We start from the raw sequence: 16,724 nt of genomic DNA, 5'->3' as shown, positions 1-16,724 counted from the left end.
AAATGCTGCAGTGAGGAGGAGGCAGGAGGCAGTAGAGATCATGTGTAAGGGCAGTGTGGTGTAAATATTTGCAGAGAATCCGTAATGTGGAAATTAAGAGGAGGTGTGGAGTTGTTAAAAGTACAGTGGACCCTCGACCAACGATGGCATCGTATAACGTTAAATTTGACTAGCAATACATTTTAACGTTAACATTTTGCCTCGACTAATGCTAAAAAAAACTCGACTAGCAATATTCGGTCTTGGGTACCAATTAATATCGTTAGTCAAGGGTCCACTGTATTATTCAGAGGGCTGAAGAAGGGTTGTTGAAATGGTTTGGTCATTTAGAGAGGATGGAGCAAAATAGGATGACTTGGAGGGTGTATAAATCTGTAGTGGAGGGGAGGAGGGGTAGGGGTCATCCTAGGAAAGGATGGATGGAGGGAGGGGGTAAAAGAGGTTTTGTGTGCAAGGGGCTTGGACATGCAGCAGGCATATGTGAGCTTGTTAGAGAGTGAATGGAGATGAATGGTTTTTGGGACTTCATGAGCTGTTTGAATGTGAGCAGCATAATATTTTGTGAAGGGACTCGGGGAAACCAGTTAGCTGAACTTGTGTCCAGGAGGTGGGAAGTACAGTGCCTGCACCTTAAAGGAGAGGTTTGGGATATTGGCTGTTTGGGGTGACATTTAAACTGTCATATCTGAGCACCACTGCAAAGACAGTAATTTTGTGTTTTTTTGGTCACCCTGCCTTGGTGGGAGATGGGCGAAATGTTGAAAAAAATATATATACTGTATGTGCATTGTAATTAATTTTTCTCTACTCTCCTGTGCTGTTTAAATATTAATTTAAATGTTGCTAAACATGTCTATATTTAAAAATTCTTTGTTAATTTAGCTGAGTCAACTTGAGCTGACTGAGATCCCAGTTGACAGAGAGGAAGTGGATGATGCTAAGTTAGTTGTCTTGGAAGCTGAAGCTCTAGATGAGCTCGACCCCAAGAAGCTCCAGTACCAGCTTACCATCTTGGAGGAGAAGCTGGCGCGATCAACACCCAACTTGGCCGTTCTTCAGGAATATTGCAAGAAAGTAATGTTAAACACATTTTTAATTGTCAGTGTTTGGGGAAATACATGAAAAAAACTAGCATGCTAGCTTGATAACATGCTAGCTTGATAACATGCTAGCTTGATAACATGCTAGCTTGATAACATGCTAGCTTGATAACATGCTAGCTTGATAACATGCTAGCTTGATAACATGCTAGCTTGATAACATGCTAGCTTGATAACATGCTAGCTTGATAGCATGCTGGCTTGATAGATTGCTGGCTTGATAGATTGCTGGCTTGATAGATTGCTGGCTTGATAGATTGCTGGCTTGATAGGGTACTTGCTTAATAGGATGCTAGTTTAATCCATTTTTGTCTACACACACATGCACTCTTTCTCCTTTCTCTTGCTCATTCTTGGTCACTTTCTTTCTCTCACTCTGGCACTCTTCCATGCTCTCTCTATGCCTTTCTTTCTCTCTCATGGTCACTCTTGGCTGCTCATCTTCTTTCTCTTTCTCTCTCACACTCTTTCTGTTTCTCTTTGATTCCCTGTTTTTCTCTCTCCCATTTTTTCTCGCAGAAATAATGCGAGGAGTTGTGACTCGACCCCCACCACCACAACTAGGCGAGTACATCCATAGATACATGTATGTGAACACGCAATAAAGATGCAAAACAGCCACAGTGGAGGTTGAATGATTGCTCTAGGCCTTTCATGTTGCAATCAACATATTTAGGAGCTTGCAATGTTGCAGAAATGAGTAGGAAGCAGATTAGGTAGGAGCCAGGACCAGGCTTCTACCTCATTCAAGCTAGAACCTTCCCCTCAACTAATCTGGGCTTCCTACTCATTTCTGTAACATTGAAAGCTTCTGATGTTTTGATTGTAACATGAAATACCTAAATCTATCACTCATCTCCCCCTGTGGTTGTTTTGCATTTACTTACTGTATATGTATGTCTTCTTTCTTTCAACACACCGGCTGTATCCCACCGAGTCGGGGTGGCCCACCAAGGCAGGGTGGCCCAAAAGGAAAAAACGGAAGTTTCTCCTTTTACATTTAGTAATATATACAGGAAAAGGGGTTACTAGCCTCTTGCTCCCGGCATTTTAGTCGCCTCTTACAACACGCATGGCTTACGGAGGAAGAATTCTATTCCACTTCCCCATGGAGATAAGAGGAAATAAACAAGAACAAGAACTAGAAAGAAAATAGAAGAAAACCCAGAGGGGTGTGTGTATATATATGCTTGTACATGTATGTGTAGTGTGACCTAAGTGTAAGTAGAAGTTGCAAGACATACCTGAAATCTTGCATGTTTATGAGACAGAAAAATGGACACCAGCAATCCTACCATTATGTAAAACAATTACAGGCTTTCGTTTTACACTCACTTGGCTGGATGGTAGTACCTCCCTGGGTGGTTGCTGTCTACCAACCTACTACCACAGGACGGTAGTACCTCCCTGGGCGGTTGCTGTCTACCAACCTACTACCTAGGATGGGTACAAATATGGGCCTTAATATGGGTACAAATGCTTAATTTTGTAATTTTGGTATTTGTTAATTGTTTGGAGGAATATAATTGTAATTACTTTATAAAAATGTTCCTAAATAGTCTGTATAGTTTGTCTGAAATACAGTGGACCCCTGCTTTATGATCAGCTCCCAATGCGACCAATTATTCAAGTGTATTTATGTAAGTGCGTTTGTACGTGTATGTTTGGGGATCTGAAATGGACTAATCTAATTCACAATATTACTTATGGGAACAAATTCGTTCAGTAATGGCACCTGAACATACTTCTGGAATGAAATAATATCGTAAACTGGGGGTCCATTAACATTGCATGTTAATGGCTTTGTGTTGTGTCTAACATTGTTTTGTTACATGTAAACTATGCCATCTTTGTTCACCACAAAAGAAAATTTAAAAAATTGAATATTAATGTGGCAATTCTCTTAAAAGTGAATGACAATATAATGTGGTATTAATAAGAAAGTTTGAAGCATTGGAAGATGTGGATGAGATATAAGGTCGTTAATGTTCAGCGCATGTGTATGAATGTGACAATGTGTTAGATGAGAGCAAGTTGTTTGTGGAATTTGTTCTTAGAATGCCAGCAGACTGGCAAGCCATACTGTGATCGCTTGTCTCTATCTACAGGAGCAGATCTATGCTCGTAGTGTCCAATCTTTAGTATTTAATCGACCATAATTTCATTCAATACCCAGCAGTTGTAGCAGTTTCTACGCTCTCTTCTACACTTAGTGCAGACCAAACTTTTAGTACATTTTTGGCAGCTCTTCTTTCTTAGGGTAATTATAGCCTCTTGTTCTGCCAGGTGATGGGGTAAGTAAGTTTTTTTTATTATCACACTGGCCGATTCCCACCAAGGCAGGGTGGCCTGAAAAAGAAAAACTTTCACCATCATTCACTCCATCACTGTCTTGCCAGAAGGGTGCTTTAAACTACAGTTTTTAAACTGCAACATTAACACCCCTCCTTCAGAGTGCAGTAAGTAAGTCTTCTATGTAAATTTTTAGCATTTGTCTCCTCTTATCCTTTTATTAACTTGAGATGATCTATTTTTTCAGCTTTCCTTCAGCACTCTTATATCTCAGGAAGTTACTTCACAGCTCATTTCTGAACTTTTTCTAGCTTATCCACATTGTTTTAAGTCGCTTGGAAGGTTAGTATGGACAAGTTAGTGTCTGCACACTGAACATATTGCGAGATGTTGTGGGTCGGCATTGGGCCTAAATGTGTCCTGGAAAAACCGCTGGAGAATAATGATAAATGTGTTTTCTTTGAGTCTTCTAAACTGTTCCTTGTTAGTGTTCATATAAGCTTTGCTCTGCTTTCTAAATAAAATGATCTCTGCATTTTGTCAGACTAATTTGAACATAATAACATCACTGGTATTTGTGTTTTCAGGAAGAGATGTATTTAAAGCGTGTAGCCGAACTTGAAGAGATTTCTCGCCAGAGAGATGAGCAAAGGAAGTACTATGAGACATTAAGGAAGCAACGTCTCAATGAGTTCATGAAGGACTTCGCTGTTATATCTAACAAACTGAAGGAAATGTACCAGATGATAACCTTAGGAGGAGACGCTGAGCTGGAGTTGGTCGATGCTCTTGATCCATTTAGTGAAGGAATTGTTTTCAGGTAAGAAACATTTTGTGGAAATAATGTTCATTGTGAATTTTCTGTTTGCAAACTAACCTGAAGTGGCTAATAAAAAAAAACCTTTGGTATAATGCCACCCAAATCCAAACTCTCTCAATAACACTGGTTGACTACAAATAAACGCATACAACCTTCTACTTGAAGCTTGTTAATGGAACTACAAATGTCCAACTAAATGATTAATGGCTCTCCCATTGCAAGACAAAAGAAAGGAAAATTCATAAGTCTTTACCTCAACAGCAACTTTAAATTCAACAGCTGCATTCAACATATAACAAAAAAGGTTGACATTATCTCCAAGATACATTACTATGTACCTCAAACAGCACCACTTACATAATACTACTCTGTAATCTATCTCTACCTCACCTGTGCTGTTGGATCACTACAACAAATTACCTAAAGTCAATAATAACTCTACATATAATGGCTGTATGAATGATCACCCAGTCTACTGCCAGACAACACAATCCCTCACTCCTCAAAAGCTTAAATCTACTTAATATACATAAAATTCACTCATACTACTATGCACACTACATATATAGGACAGTCAGTTCTAATATTTATCCTACTTTAAAACTTTCTTGATAGCTGCAATAGAACTCATGGGTATAATACTAGACACAAATAAATAACAAAAAAGGCACAATACCATGACTGGAACGATACACAAATAACCTGCACATAAAATAGAGAAGCTTACAACGACGTTTCGGTCAGACTTGGACCATTTACAAAGTCACACAGTGTGACTTTGTAAATGGTCCAAGTCGGACCGAAACGTCGTTGTAAGCTTCTCTATTTTATGTGCAGGTTATTTGTGTACTAGACACAAAAATCTATAATATTCCTTGTGTCTGACTTGTTCTGTGTAAAAACTCAATATGCATAAAAGGACCTAAAATATGTAACTCCTGAAGGTAGCAGATGTTCCCCGTCAGCCAGCCACTTCCAAGCTGCTGTGAGCAAGCTCCTCCCTGTCTTACTGTCATCCTCACAACAATTATCTCGTCATATTTAGTATCACAGCGTATAACTACCTTCATTCCTACCATAATTTTTCTTATAATTTTTATTTTGAATTACTGAATGCTTTAAATATTGTATAATGTAAATATTGTTATTGTCATGTACCTTGCTAGGACTTTATGTCCATATACAATGAGTCATTCTCACTGTGTCAGTTCTACTGTCAATATCATTAATATCCTGTATAGATACATGTAAAATACTATTTCTTCACTTTCTGTAATAATGTAATAATACACCTAACTAGTTTCACTCTTATTCAAGCTTTTATTAGATTATATTTTAATTAATGAAGTAATCTTAAATGATCAGTGGAGTAGTAATGTTTTTCTTGCCACCTCTGAGGACACTATATATTTCGGGGCCGTTTTTATTTTATTTTTTTTGTGTATGAAATTAGTAATTAATGATTTAAAAGTTCGTGCTTTGTTAAAAATTGTAATTACATTTCTTTTTCAGCGTTCGCCCTCCGAAAAAATCTTGGAAAACCATTGTTAATTTATCTGGTGGTGAGAAGACATTATCATCCCTGGCACTTGTATTTGCTCTCCATTACTACAAACCAACATCATTGTACGTCATGGATGAGATTGATGCTGCTCTCGACTTCAAGAATGTCTCAATTGTTGCCCACTATATTAAGGTATGGATACCTTGGTGACTCTTTATATAAACTTCTTTGAAAAATATGTACTGAGGACCATCTATCTTTAAAATTTAATTCTATCAATTAAAACCTAAACTGTGATCAGAATTATCTTCAAAACCACAAGTGAAGTTACTGGAATGGTTTATTAACTACAGTAGGGCCCCACTTATACGGCAGGTTAGGTTCCAGGCTACTGCTGGAAAGCAGAGCGCCATTTTTTTCCCACTTATAAATGCCAGATAGCGAGTTTACACTAACATATATTAAGTTAGTAATAGAATTAGACATTAAAACAATAAAAAAGTAAATTACACACACAGTACACTAATTATTTACTTCAAAATATTCGTAGTCTTAATGTAGGGCAAAAGGTGAGTAGTATTTACTGTAAGAAGTTAGGTGTAGTAGCCCCCCTGGCCACCCCCCACCCACATATAATATACTATGACGATGCTTGAAGCTCCATAGTGATAAAATGCATATGCTGTACACTTACTACTTATCTTAAAATATTTGTAGTCTTAATGTAGGTGAAAGGTGAAAAGTATTTATTTGTAGAAAGTGGCGTGGTAGGTAGGGTAGTGTGGGGAGGCCAGCCTGGCCACCCCACTCACTATGTAAACAAAGGGACGATGCAACTGGTTATGGTTCATACACATTCATACGAACACCTTACATTGTGTACAAGTTGTCGCCACAGTGGTACAGTAGAATGAATAAAGACCAACACTTTCATTCTCATGTAATTTTTAGAAGGAATGAAGCTGACAGATTATTACTTTTATTACAAATTATTATTATTACAAGTGGCAGATGTTGCAGGTGTATGGTGCAGGAGGTAGGTTACTGAAAGCAGTGAAGAGTTTTTTATGAGGATAGTGAGGTTCAAGTTAGAGTATGTAGGAAAGAGGGAAATTATTTCCCAGTAAAAGTAGACCTTAGACAAGGATGTGTGATGTCACCGTGGTTATTTAATATATTTATAGATGGGGTTGTAAGAGAAGTAAATGCGAGGGTCTTGACAAGAGGCGTGGAGTTAAAAGATAAAGAATCACACATAAAGTGGGAGTTGTCACAGTTGCTCTTTGCTGATGACACTGTGCTCTTGGGAGATTCTGAAGAGAAGTTGCAGAGATTGGTGGATGAATTTGGTAGGGTGTGCAAAAGAAGAAAATTAAAAGTGAATACAGGAAAGAGTAAGGTTAGGAGGATAACAAAAAGATTAGGTGATGAAAGATTGGGTATCAGATTGGAGGGAGAGAGTATGGAGGAGGTGAATGTATTCAGATATTTGGGAGTGGAAGTGTCAGCGGATGGGTCTATGAAAGATGAGGTGAATCATAGAATTGATGAGGGGAAAAGGGTGAGTGGTGCACTTAGGAGTCTGTGGAGACAAAGAACTTTGTCCTTGGAGGCAAAGAGGGGAATGTATGAGAGTATAGTTTTACCAACGCTCTTATATGGGTGTGAAGCATGGGTGATGAATGTTGCAGCGAGGAGAAGGCTGGAGGCAGTGGAGATGTCATGTCTGAGGGCAATGTGTGGTGTGAATATAATGCAGAGAATTCGTAGTTTGGAAGTTAGGAGGAGGTGCGGGATTACCAAAACTGTTGTCCAGAGGGCTGAGGAAGGGTTGTTGAGGTGGTTTGGACATGTAGAGAGAATGGAGCGAAACAGTGACTTCAAGAGTGTATCAGTCTGTAGTGGAAGGAAGGCAGGGTAGGGTCGGCCTTGGAAAGGTTGGAGGGAGGGGGTAAAGGAGGTTTTGTGTGCGAGGGGCTTGGACTTCCAGCAGGCATGCGTGAGCGTGTTTGATAGGAGTGAATGGAGACAAATGGTTTTTAATACTTGACGTACTATTGGAGTGTGAGCAAAGTAACATTTATGAAGGGGTTCAGGGAAACCGGCAGGCCGGACTTGAGTCCTGGAGATGGGAAGTACAGTGCCTGCACTCTGAAGGAGGGGTGTTAATGTTGCAGTTTAAAAACTGTAGTGTAAAGCACCCTTCTGGCAAGACAGTGATGGAGTGAATGATGGTGAAAGTTTTTCTTTTTCGGGCCACCCTGCCTTGGTGGGAATCAGCCAGTGTGATAATAAAAATAAAATTATTATTATTATAATCATAATAAAAAAGAAGCGCTAAACTCACAAGGGTCGTGAATTGCTATATGTATATAGTGAAGGCATATGAAAGGAATATTTATCTACAGTTATCCCCCAGTGTTTGACCAGAGAAAACATAATTCTTTCGACAAACCTACAAAGCCTCTTTGTAAACAAATCTCATATTTTCAAGTTTTATTCTGTGGGTGTATGTATAATGTTTATGTGCTATATAATTTTGAAGAAAATATCATAGCTGGATTAATGAAAATGTCTATATTAATGTAAAATAAGACATTTAACCCTTTCAGGGTCCAGAGGCCAAATTTCAAAGTGCGCACCAGTGTCCAAGAATTTTCAAAAAATAATTGTTATTTTTTCTTATGAAATGGTAGGGAATCTTTTTCTGAAGGTAATAAAACAAAAAGTGCGAAATTTGATGGAAAATTGACGAAATTACGCTGTTGTGAATTTTGATGTGTCAGCGATATTTATGCATTGGTGATTTTGCTGACTTTGACTCCCATTTTAGGCCAATTATATTACTCCAGTTCGCCAAATTCTTAGCTATTTCACTAGTATTACTTCTTTTCTACCGATTGAACACAGGAAATCGCCAACCGTTTCAACTACAAAATAAAGTGATCGGAAATTTGCAACTTGGCCAATTTAATGCAAAGTTCAAAATATTCCAATTTCAAAATAGGGTCCAGAATAAACAATGTAGGTATTCCTGGCACTAAACTAACATTTACTCTGTTCATTAGTTATGTTTTCAGGCTTTACAAATGAATTCCATTTTTATTTTTTATTCACATAATGAATTTTTATTCAAACCAAAAAATAGAAGATTTACTGTTATGCAATATTGTAATAATTGTATAAATAATATCACCACATTTGTGAACGTATATTAGACCCACCAGCTGGCGTGTATTAGATGTGTGGGATCATTTGTTTACTCTTGAACATCGGCAAAAATTTAATATTTCTGCTATTTTTAGTTCAGTTTCAAGCCATTTCCATTACTAAAACCAATCAAAATCATCTCTGTTTTTGTAATATACAGTAGACCCCCGGTTAACGAACTTTTTTCATTCCAGTAGTATGTTTAGGTGCCAGTACTGACCGAATTTTTTCCCATAAGGAATATTGTGAAGTAGATTAGTCCATTTCAGACCCCCAAACATACACGTACAAACGCACTTACATAAATACACTTACATAATTGGTCGCATTTGGAGGTGATCGTTATGCGGGGGTCCACTGTATCTTCCATTCTATCAAACGAGACCAAGAAATCGCAAATACAACTTCAAAAAAACATATGAAAAAACACTGCAAAGTCGCTGTTTTAATTGAAAATTACAGTCTGTTTTTTTCTCTCATTAAGCACTGTGTGCTGCAGGATTTTTTTTATGTGGTGCACACATACCACATAGATGTATTCTCTCATATCTAGGCCCAAATTTACTGCTCACAGCTTATCAGAGTGAGCTGAGCTCTTGGCGTAGACTTACAGTTTGGACCCTCAACGTATAACCGTAGATCTATGGCACGGACCCTCAAAGGGTTAATGTGTCAAGGAGATTATTATTATTACGTAGTACATATTATGGCATCATGAGTAGAGAGGGAGACTTTGTGATTTTAATGTGTACTTGCATGCCAGCACAGTGTGTAAGTATATTTAGGTACAGGTACACATAAGCATAATTATCAGAGTACATGTAAAATACACAATAACTTTAAAACACTTGAAATTTTGGAAAGTTTCCAGACACAGCAGATGTGCTCACTGTGAATGTAAACAAACCGGGTGGGGCGCGCCATATTTGAAAGACCTCTTATCATATAGCTAATTTTTGTCAAAATTTAACATCGCCGTATTAGCGGAACGCCATAAGGCGAAACGCTGTAAAGCGGGGCCCTACTGTATTTATTAAATATTAAAGGTAAGGATGAACCAAGGATTAAGTAATTATTTCAGGGGATGTATACATGGTAATATTCATGGACGTACACATGGTAATACTCGTGGATGTACACATGGTAATACTCGTGGGTGTACACATGGTAATACTCGTGGATGTACACATGGTAATACTCGTGGATGTACACATGGTAATACTCGTGAATGTACACATGGTAATACGCGTGGATGTACACGTGGTAATACTCGTGGATGTACACGTGGTAATACGCGTGGATGTACACGTGGTAATACGCGTGGATGTACACGTGGTAATACGCGTGGATGTACACGTGGTAATACGCGTGGATGTACACATGGTAATACGCGTGGATGTACACATGGTAATACGCGTGGATGTACACATGGTAATACTCGTGGATGTACACATGGTAATACTCGTGGATGTACACATGGTAATACTCGTGGATGTACACATGGTAATACTCGTGGATGTACACATGGTAATACTCGTGGATGTACACATGGTAATACTCGTGGATGTACACATGGTAATACTCGTGGATGTACACATGGTAATACTCGTTGATGTACACATGGTAATACTCGTGGATGTACACATGGTAATACTCGTGGATGTACACATGGTAATACTCGTGGATGTTCACATGGTAATACTCGTGGATGTTCACATGGTAATACTCGTGGATGTTCACATGGTAATACTCGTGGATGTTCACATGGTAATACTCGTGGATGTGCACATGGTAATACTCGTGGATGTACACATGGTAATACTCGTGGATGTACACATGGTAATACTCGTGGATGTACACATGGTAATACTCGTGGATGTACACATGGTAATACTCGTGGATGTACACATGGTAATACTCGTGGATGTACACATGGTAATACTCGTGGATGTGCACATGGTAACACTCGTGGATGTACACATGGTAATACTCGTGGATGTACACATGGTAACACTCGTGGATGTACACATGGTAACACTCGTGGATGTACACATGGTAATACTCATGGATGTACACATGGTAATACTCGTGGATGTACACATGGTAATACTCGTGGATGTACACATGGTAATACTTGTGAATGTACACATGGTAATACTCGTGGATGTACACATGGTAATACTCGTGGATGTACACATGGTAATACTCGTGGATGTACACATGGTAACACTCGAGGATGTACACATGGTAACACTCGTGGATGTACACATGGTAACACTCGTGGATGTACACATGGTAACACTCGTGGATGTACACATGGTAATACTCGTGGATGTACACATGGTAATACTCATGGATGTACACATGGTAATACTTAGACTGGCACATTTACCTATTCATTTTATTGTTTATCTTATGAATCTTGTATTATCAATTTTTTTTTTCTTTTGACAAGTGGGCCGTGTCCCACCGAGTTTATTAAAAGATTGGTTGGGTGCAAGTGCTTTACAAATTTGCATTGTTTTTCAAGAGGCAGTAAACCCGTGCGTGGTATCGATCAAGAGGAATGATAGAGGCTTGTTTGTCTTCCTGCTACTTGTAGTTCTTTCTTGTGTCATTCAGCCTCTTGTTAAATGAAGCAGAGAATGATTATTATACAGTGTCAGTAGAGTAATGACTGCTAGTGTACCTGGAGTATACCTGGTGAGGGGTTTCTGGGTTCAGCGCCCCCATAGCCCAGTCTGAGACCAGGCCTCATGGTGGATCAGCTTCATCAACCAGATTATTACTGCTGGCTGCATGTAAACCAACATAGGAGCCACAGCCCAGCTGGTCAGGTACTGACATTAGGTGCCTGTCCAGTGCCATCTTGAAGACACCCAGGGGTCTATTGGTAATCCCCCTTGTGTATGCTGGGAGGCAGTTGAACAATCTTGGGCCCCTCAGTGGTGGCAATATAAAACTTACTTTAATAAATTTGTTGAGTTAGGCATAAGAATTAACAACTGGGCATCTACACTGCAAACTGAATTGTTTGCAATCCTAATGGCACTAAAGCTAACCTATGACACTGAGCTTGACTCTATCATCATTACCCTATTCTATGTCATCATTGAAGGCTCTTGACTCATATAATGACTCCAACAACATGCTCATTGGAGAAGCCAGGTATAGATACTCAAAAATTAGGGGCAAAGGAATTAATGTACAATTGCTATGCATCCCATCACACATTGGATTACTCCTTCATGATAAAGTTGATATGTTAGCCAAGAAGAGTACCCAGAAGGAGAATGTAGAATATAACTTTCGTATAACTGTGTCTAGCATTAGGAAAAATATTATAAGAGAAGTAAATAATGAAAATGATTGTTATAGGAATGCAGTTAGAAGCCTGAGTAGATCTATAACCCACTATGATAACATGAACGTAGATAAGTATGTTTATGGAGCAACTTGCAATGTGAACAGACTGACTGATGTTGTAGTGGCCAGGCTTAGGCTTGGTTACAAGTACTTCTGGCAGTTTGGGAGACACACAGATGATGATCAAACTAAATGTAAATTATGTGATCAGGCATATGGTCACTGTCTTGAACACTATGTGCTTAATTGTCCACTTATTGAGGAATACAGAGACAGACAGTATAATAACCTATGTGACATGTCAAGATATCTTATTAATGAAAATAAGATACCAGATATACTAAGCAAATTTCCTAAATTTGCTTGTAACAGATAAGTGAACTAGGCCCCTTTGGGGCCTAGTTCCTAGGCCTTTTGTGTATCCATATGCTCTTGCGGTACCGTCCACAGGATGGATATGGGGTGCACAATAAACTAGCCACTTCGATGGCAAAATCTAAAATCTTTGTCTCCAAATGGGCTTCTCTATTTCCTCATATTAACATGAGCCAGAAACAGCAGGAGCAAATAGAGACAGCAGAAATTACATTAGTTTATTTTGGGTGTAAAATTAACTTACAATATAATAATGTTTTGTGTACTTTATATTTTACTAAGATATTGTTTTCTTGTCAAACACAGGAGCGCACAAAGAATGCCCAGTTTGTCATCATCTCACTACGATCACAGATGTTTGAGCTAGCAGACAGGCTAGTCGGAATCTACAAGACATACAATACCACAAAGTCTGTAACAATCAATCCTTCCAAAATTGGCGGAAAAATTAGTAGTGACAACAGTGAGAAATCCAACACTGGTGCTGCTGTGAGCCAGACACAGCACTTCCAGCTTTAACTGCAAATAGAGTTTAGAAGAGAGATTATTGTGTGGAAATATTTGTTAAATATCACAATATAACTTTTGCTAATCATAATAATCTTGAAATACTGTACTGTACATATATTTTATAAGTCAACACAGTATTTAAGTACAAGGTGGATGACAGTGTAAAGTGCCTCTAACAGCAGTCATTGTCAATATGAGGTGGATGACAGTGTAGAGTACCTCTAATAGCAGTGTCAGTATGAGGTGGATGACAGTGTAGAGTACCTCTAATAGCAGTGTCAGTATGAGGTGGATGACAGTGTAGAGTACCTCTAATAGCAGTGTGAGTATGAGGTGGATGACAGTGTAGAGTACCTCTAATAGCAGTGTCAGTATGAGGTGGATGACAGTGTAGAGTACCTCTAATAGCAGTGTCAGTATGAGGTGGATGACAGTGTAGAGTACTTCTAATAGCAGTGTGAGTATGAGGTGGATGACAGTGTAGAGTACCTCTAATAGCAGTGTGAGTATGAGGTGGATGACAGTGTAGAGTACCTCTAATAGCAGTGTGAGTATGAGGTGGATGACAGTGTAGAGTACCTCTAATAGCAGTGTCAGTATGAGGTGGATGACAGTGTAGAGTACCTCTAATAGCAGTGTGAGTATGAGGTGGATGACAGTGTAGAGTACCTCTAATAGCAGTGTCAGTATGAGGTGGATGACAGTGTAGAGTACCTCTAATAGCAGTGTCAGTATGAGGTGGATGACAGTGTAGAGTACCTCTAATAGCAGTGTGAGTATGAGGTGGATGACAGTGTAGAGTACCTCTAATAGCAGTGTCAGTATGAGGTGGATGACAGTGTAGAGTACCTCTAATAGCAGTGTCAGTATGAGGTGGATGACAGTGTAGAGTACCTCTAATAGCAGTGTCAGTATGAGGTGGATGACAGTGTAGAGTACCTCTAATAGCAGTCAGTATAATATGGCACCTATAACAACAGTCATTATCAGTATAATAAATATTTGACTTGTTATTAAGTAATATTGTGCCTAGTGTGTCCTACACTGTAAGAGCTTTGATGCAGGTGAGAGAGGTCTTGATCCAAGGAAGTGGAGCTTGCCTTCCCTTGTGTACACTGACTGCCTCTCATTCCTCGTCCACTGAATGACCCCTACGGGATTAGCACTTGCTACCTCATAATAATAATAATACTCTAGTGTTTGTTTACACATTCTTGGTTTAAATATTCATGGTGTAGGTGTTTGTAAATTCTGTTTTATTGTTTATAATTTTAATAATTTTTATTATAATGTTAGTAGTCAGTAAGAAATAATATTCATTATTGTTTTGATAACCCTAAGAACAAAGTTCTCTTGTTATTTATATATTGAAGAACATTGTTCTGGTATTGATGGTACCTTATATTGAAGAACATTGTTCTGGTATTGATGGTACCTTGAAGAACATTGTTCTGGTATTGATGGTACCTTGAAGAACATTGTTCTGGTATTGATGGTACCTTGAAGAACATTGTTCTGGTATTGATGGTACCTTGAAGAACATTGTTCTGGTATTATTCTTGCCATACTGGAGAACTGTAGTGTTATTAATGATTTATTAAAGTTTTTTGTTATTATTGATGATACTTTATATTGAAGAACATCATTCTGTTATTTATATCTCATATTGAAGAACAAGGTTGTTATATACCATCCATGATGAACAATGTTTTCTTTTATGTTGCAAAAGTTAAACTTGGAAACATTTTAAAATGGTTTGATTAATGTTTATAATTAAAGTAGCAGCAGATTATTTGTGTCTATATAAACACTAATGAAACATTTATGGAAACACATAACATGTGCATATTTTACACATTATAAGTAGAAGGTTGGTAGACAGCAACCACCCAGGGAGGTACTACCGTCCTGTGGTAGTAGGTTGGTAGACAGCAACCACCCAGGGAGGTACTACCGTCCTGTGGTAGTTGGTTGGTAGACAGCAACCACCCAGGGAGGTACTACTGTCCTGTGGTGGTTGGTTGGTAGACAGCAACCGCCCAGGGAGGTACTACCAGCCTGTGGTAGTAGGTTGGTAGACAACCGCCCAGGGAGGTACTACCGTCCTGTGGTGGTTGGTTGGTAGACAGCAACCACCCAGGGAGGTACTACCGTCCTGTGGTAGTTGGTTGGTAGACAGCAACCGCCCAGGGAGGTACTACCGTCCTGTGGTAGTAGGTTGGTAGACAGCAACCACCCAGGGAGGTACTACCGTCCTGTGGTAGTAGGTTGGTAGACAGCAACCGCCCAGGGAGGTACTACTGTCCTGTGGTAGTTGGTTGGTAGACAGCAACCGCCCAGGGAGGTACTACCATCCTGTGGTAGTAGGTTGGTAGACAGCAACCGCCCAGAGAGGTACTACTGTTCTGTGGTATTTGGTTGGTAGACAGCAACTGCCCAGGGAGGTACTACCATCCTGTGGTAGTTGGTTGGTAGACAGCAACCACCCAGGGAGGTACTACCGTCCTGCCAAGTGAATGTAAAACGATAGCCTGTAATTGTTTTACATGATGGTAGGATTGCTGGTGTCCATTTTTCTGTCTCATAAACATGCAAGATTTCAGGTACGTCTTGCTACTTCTACTTACACTTAGGTCACACTACACATACATGTACAAGCATATATATATATATACACCCCTCTGGGTTTTCTGCTATTTTCTTTCTAGTTCTTGTTCTTGTTTATTTCCTCTTATCTCCATGAGGAAGTGGAACAGAATTCTTCCTTCGTAAGCCATGCATGTTGCAAGAGGCGACTAAAATGCCGGGAGCAAGAGGCTAGTAACCCCTTTTCCTGTATATACAGTGGACCCCCACATAACGATTACCTCCGAATGCGACCAATTATGTAAGTGTATTTATGTAAGTGCGTTTGTACGTGTATGTTTGGGGGTCTGAAATGGACTAATCTACTTCACAATATTTCTTATGGGAACAAATTCGGTCAGTACTGGCACCTGAACATACTTCTGGAGTGAAAAAAACATCATTAACCGGGGGTCCACTGTATTACTAAATTTGAAAAGAGAAACTTTTGTTTTTCTTTTTGGGCCACCCTGCCTCGGTGGGATATGGCCGGTTTGTTGAAAGAAAGATTTTACACATGTGCGTATTTAACATGTTTGGCTATTTTACACACATCCTCATGTGTAAAATATCAATACGTGCAAAATATACACATTTTACATGTACATTTGGCACAAACGGATATTCTACACATGGGTATTAACAAGGGAGATATAAATAGTCCTCAGGATATCCCTTCGAGAGAACCCACAGTAATGGATTCAAATTAGATAAGTTTAGATTTAGAAGGGATATAGTGTTCTCCATGGGGAAATGGATAAGAATTCTTCCTCTGTAAACCAGAGTAGGTTGGTAGACAGCAACCACCCAGGGAGGTACTACCGTCCTGCCAAGTGAGTGTAAAACGAAAGCCTGTAATTGTTTTACATGATGGTAGGATTGCTGGTGTCTTTTGTCTGTCTCATAAATATGCAAGATTACA

The 16,724-nt window shown here is 39.1% G+C and overlaps 1 protein-coding gene across 1 annotated transcript; it reads left to right on the top strand.

Moving 5' to 3' along the window:
- Positions 1–882: 882 nt before the first annotated feature.
- On the top strand, positions 883–14,496 carry LOC128702595 (structural maintenance of chromosomes protein 4-like; the record flags this gene model as incomplete). Its single annotated transcript, XM_070080825.1, has 4 exons — positions 883–1,074; positions 3,980–4,212; positions 5,725–5,908; positions 12,974–14,496. Coding segments are annotated over 4 exons (822 nt in total), but the record flags the coding sequence as incomplete, so codon positions are not given.
- Between the last annotated feature and the right edge of the window lie 2,228 nt (positions 14,497–16,724).

The sequence above is a fragment of the Cherax quadricarinatus genome, unplaced genomic scaffold (assembly GCF_038502225.1).
Source record: "Cherax quadricarinatus isolate ZL_2023a unplaced genomic scaffold, ASM3850222v1 Contig1074, whole genome shotgun sequence".
Taxonomy (NCBI): domain Eukaryota; kingdom Metazoa; phylum Arthropoda; class Malacostraca; order Decapoda; family Parastacidae; genus Cherax; species Cherax quadricarinatus.
The sequence above is the reverse complement of the archived record's forward strand: the minus strand, read 5'-3'. Positions and strand labels throughout refer to the sequence as shown.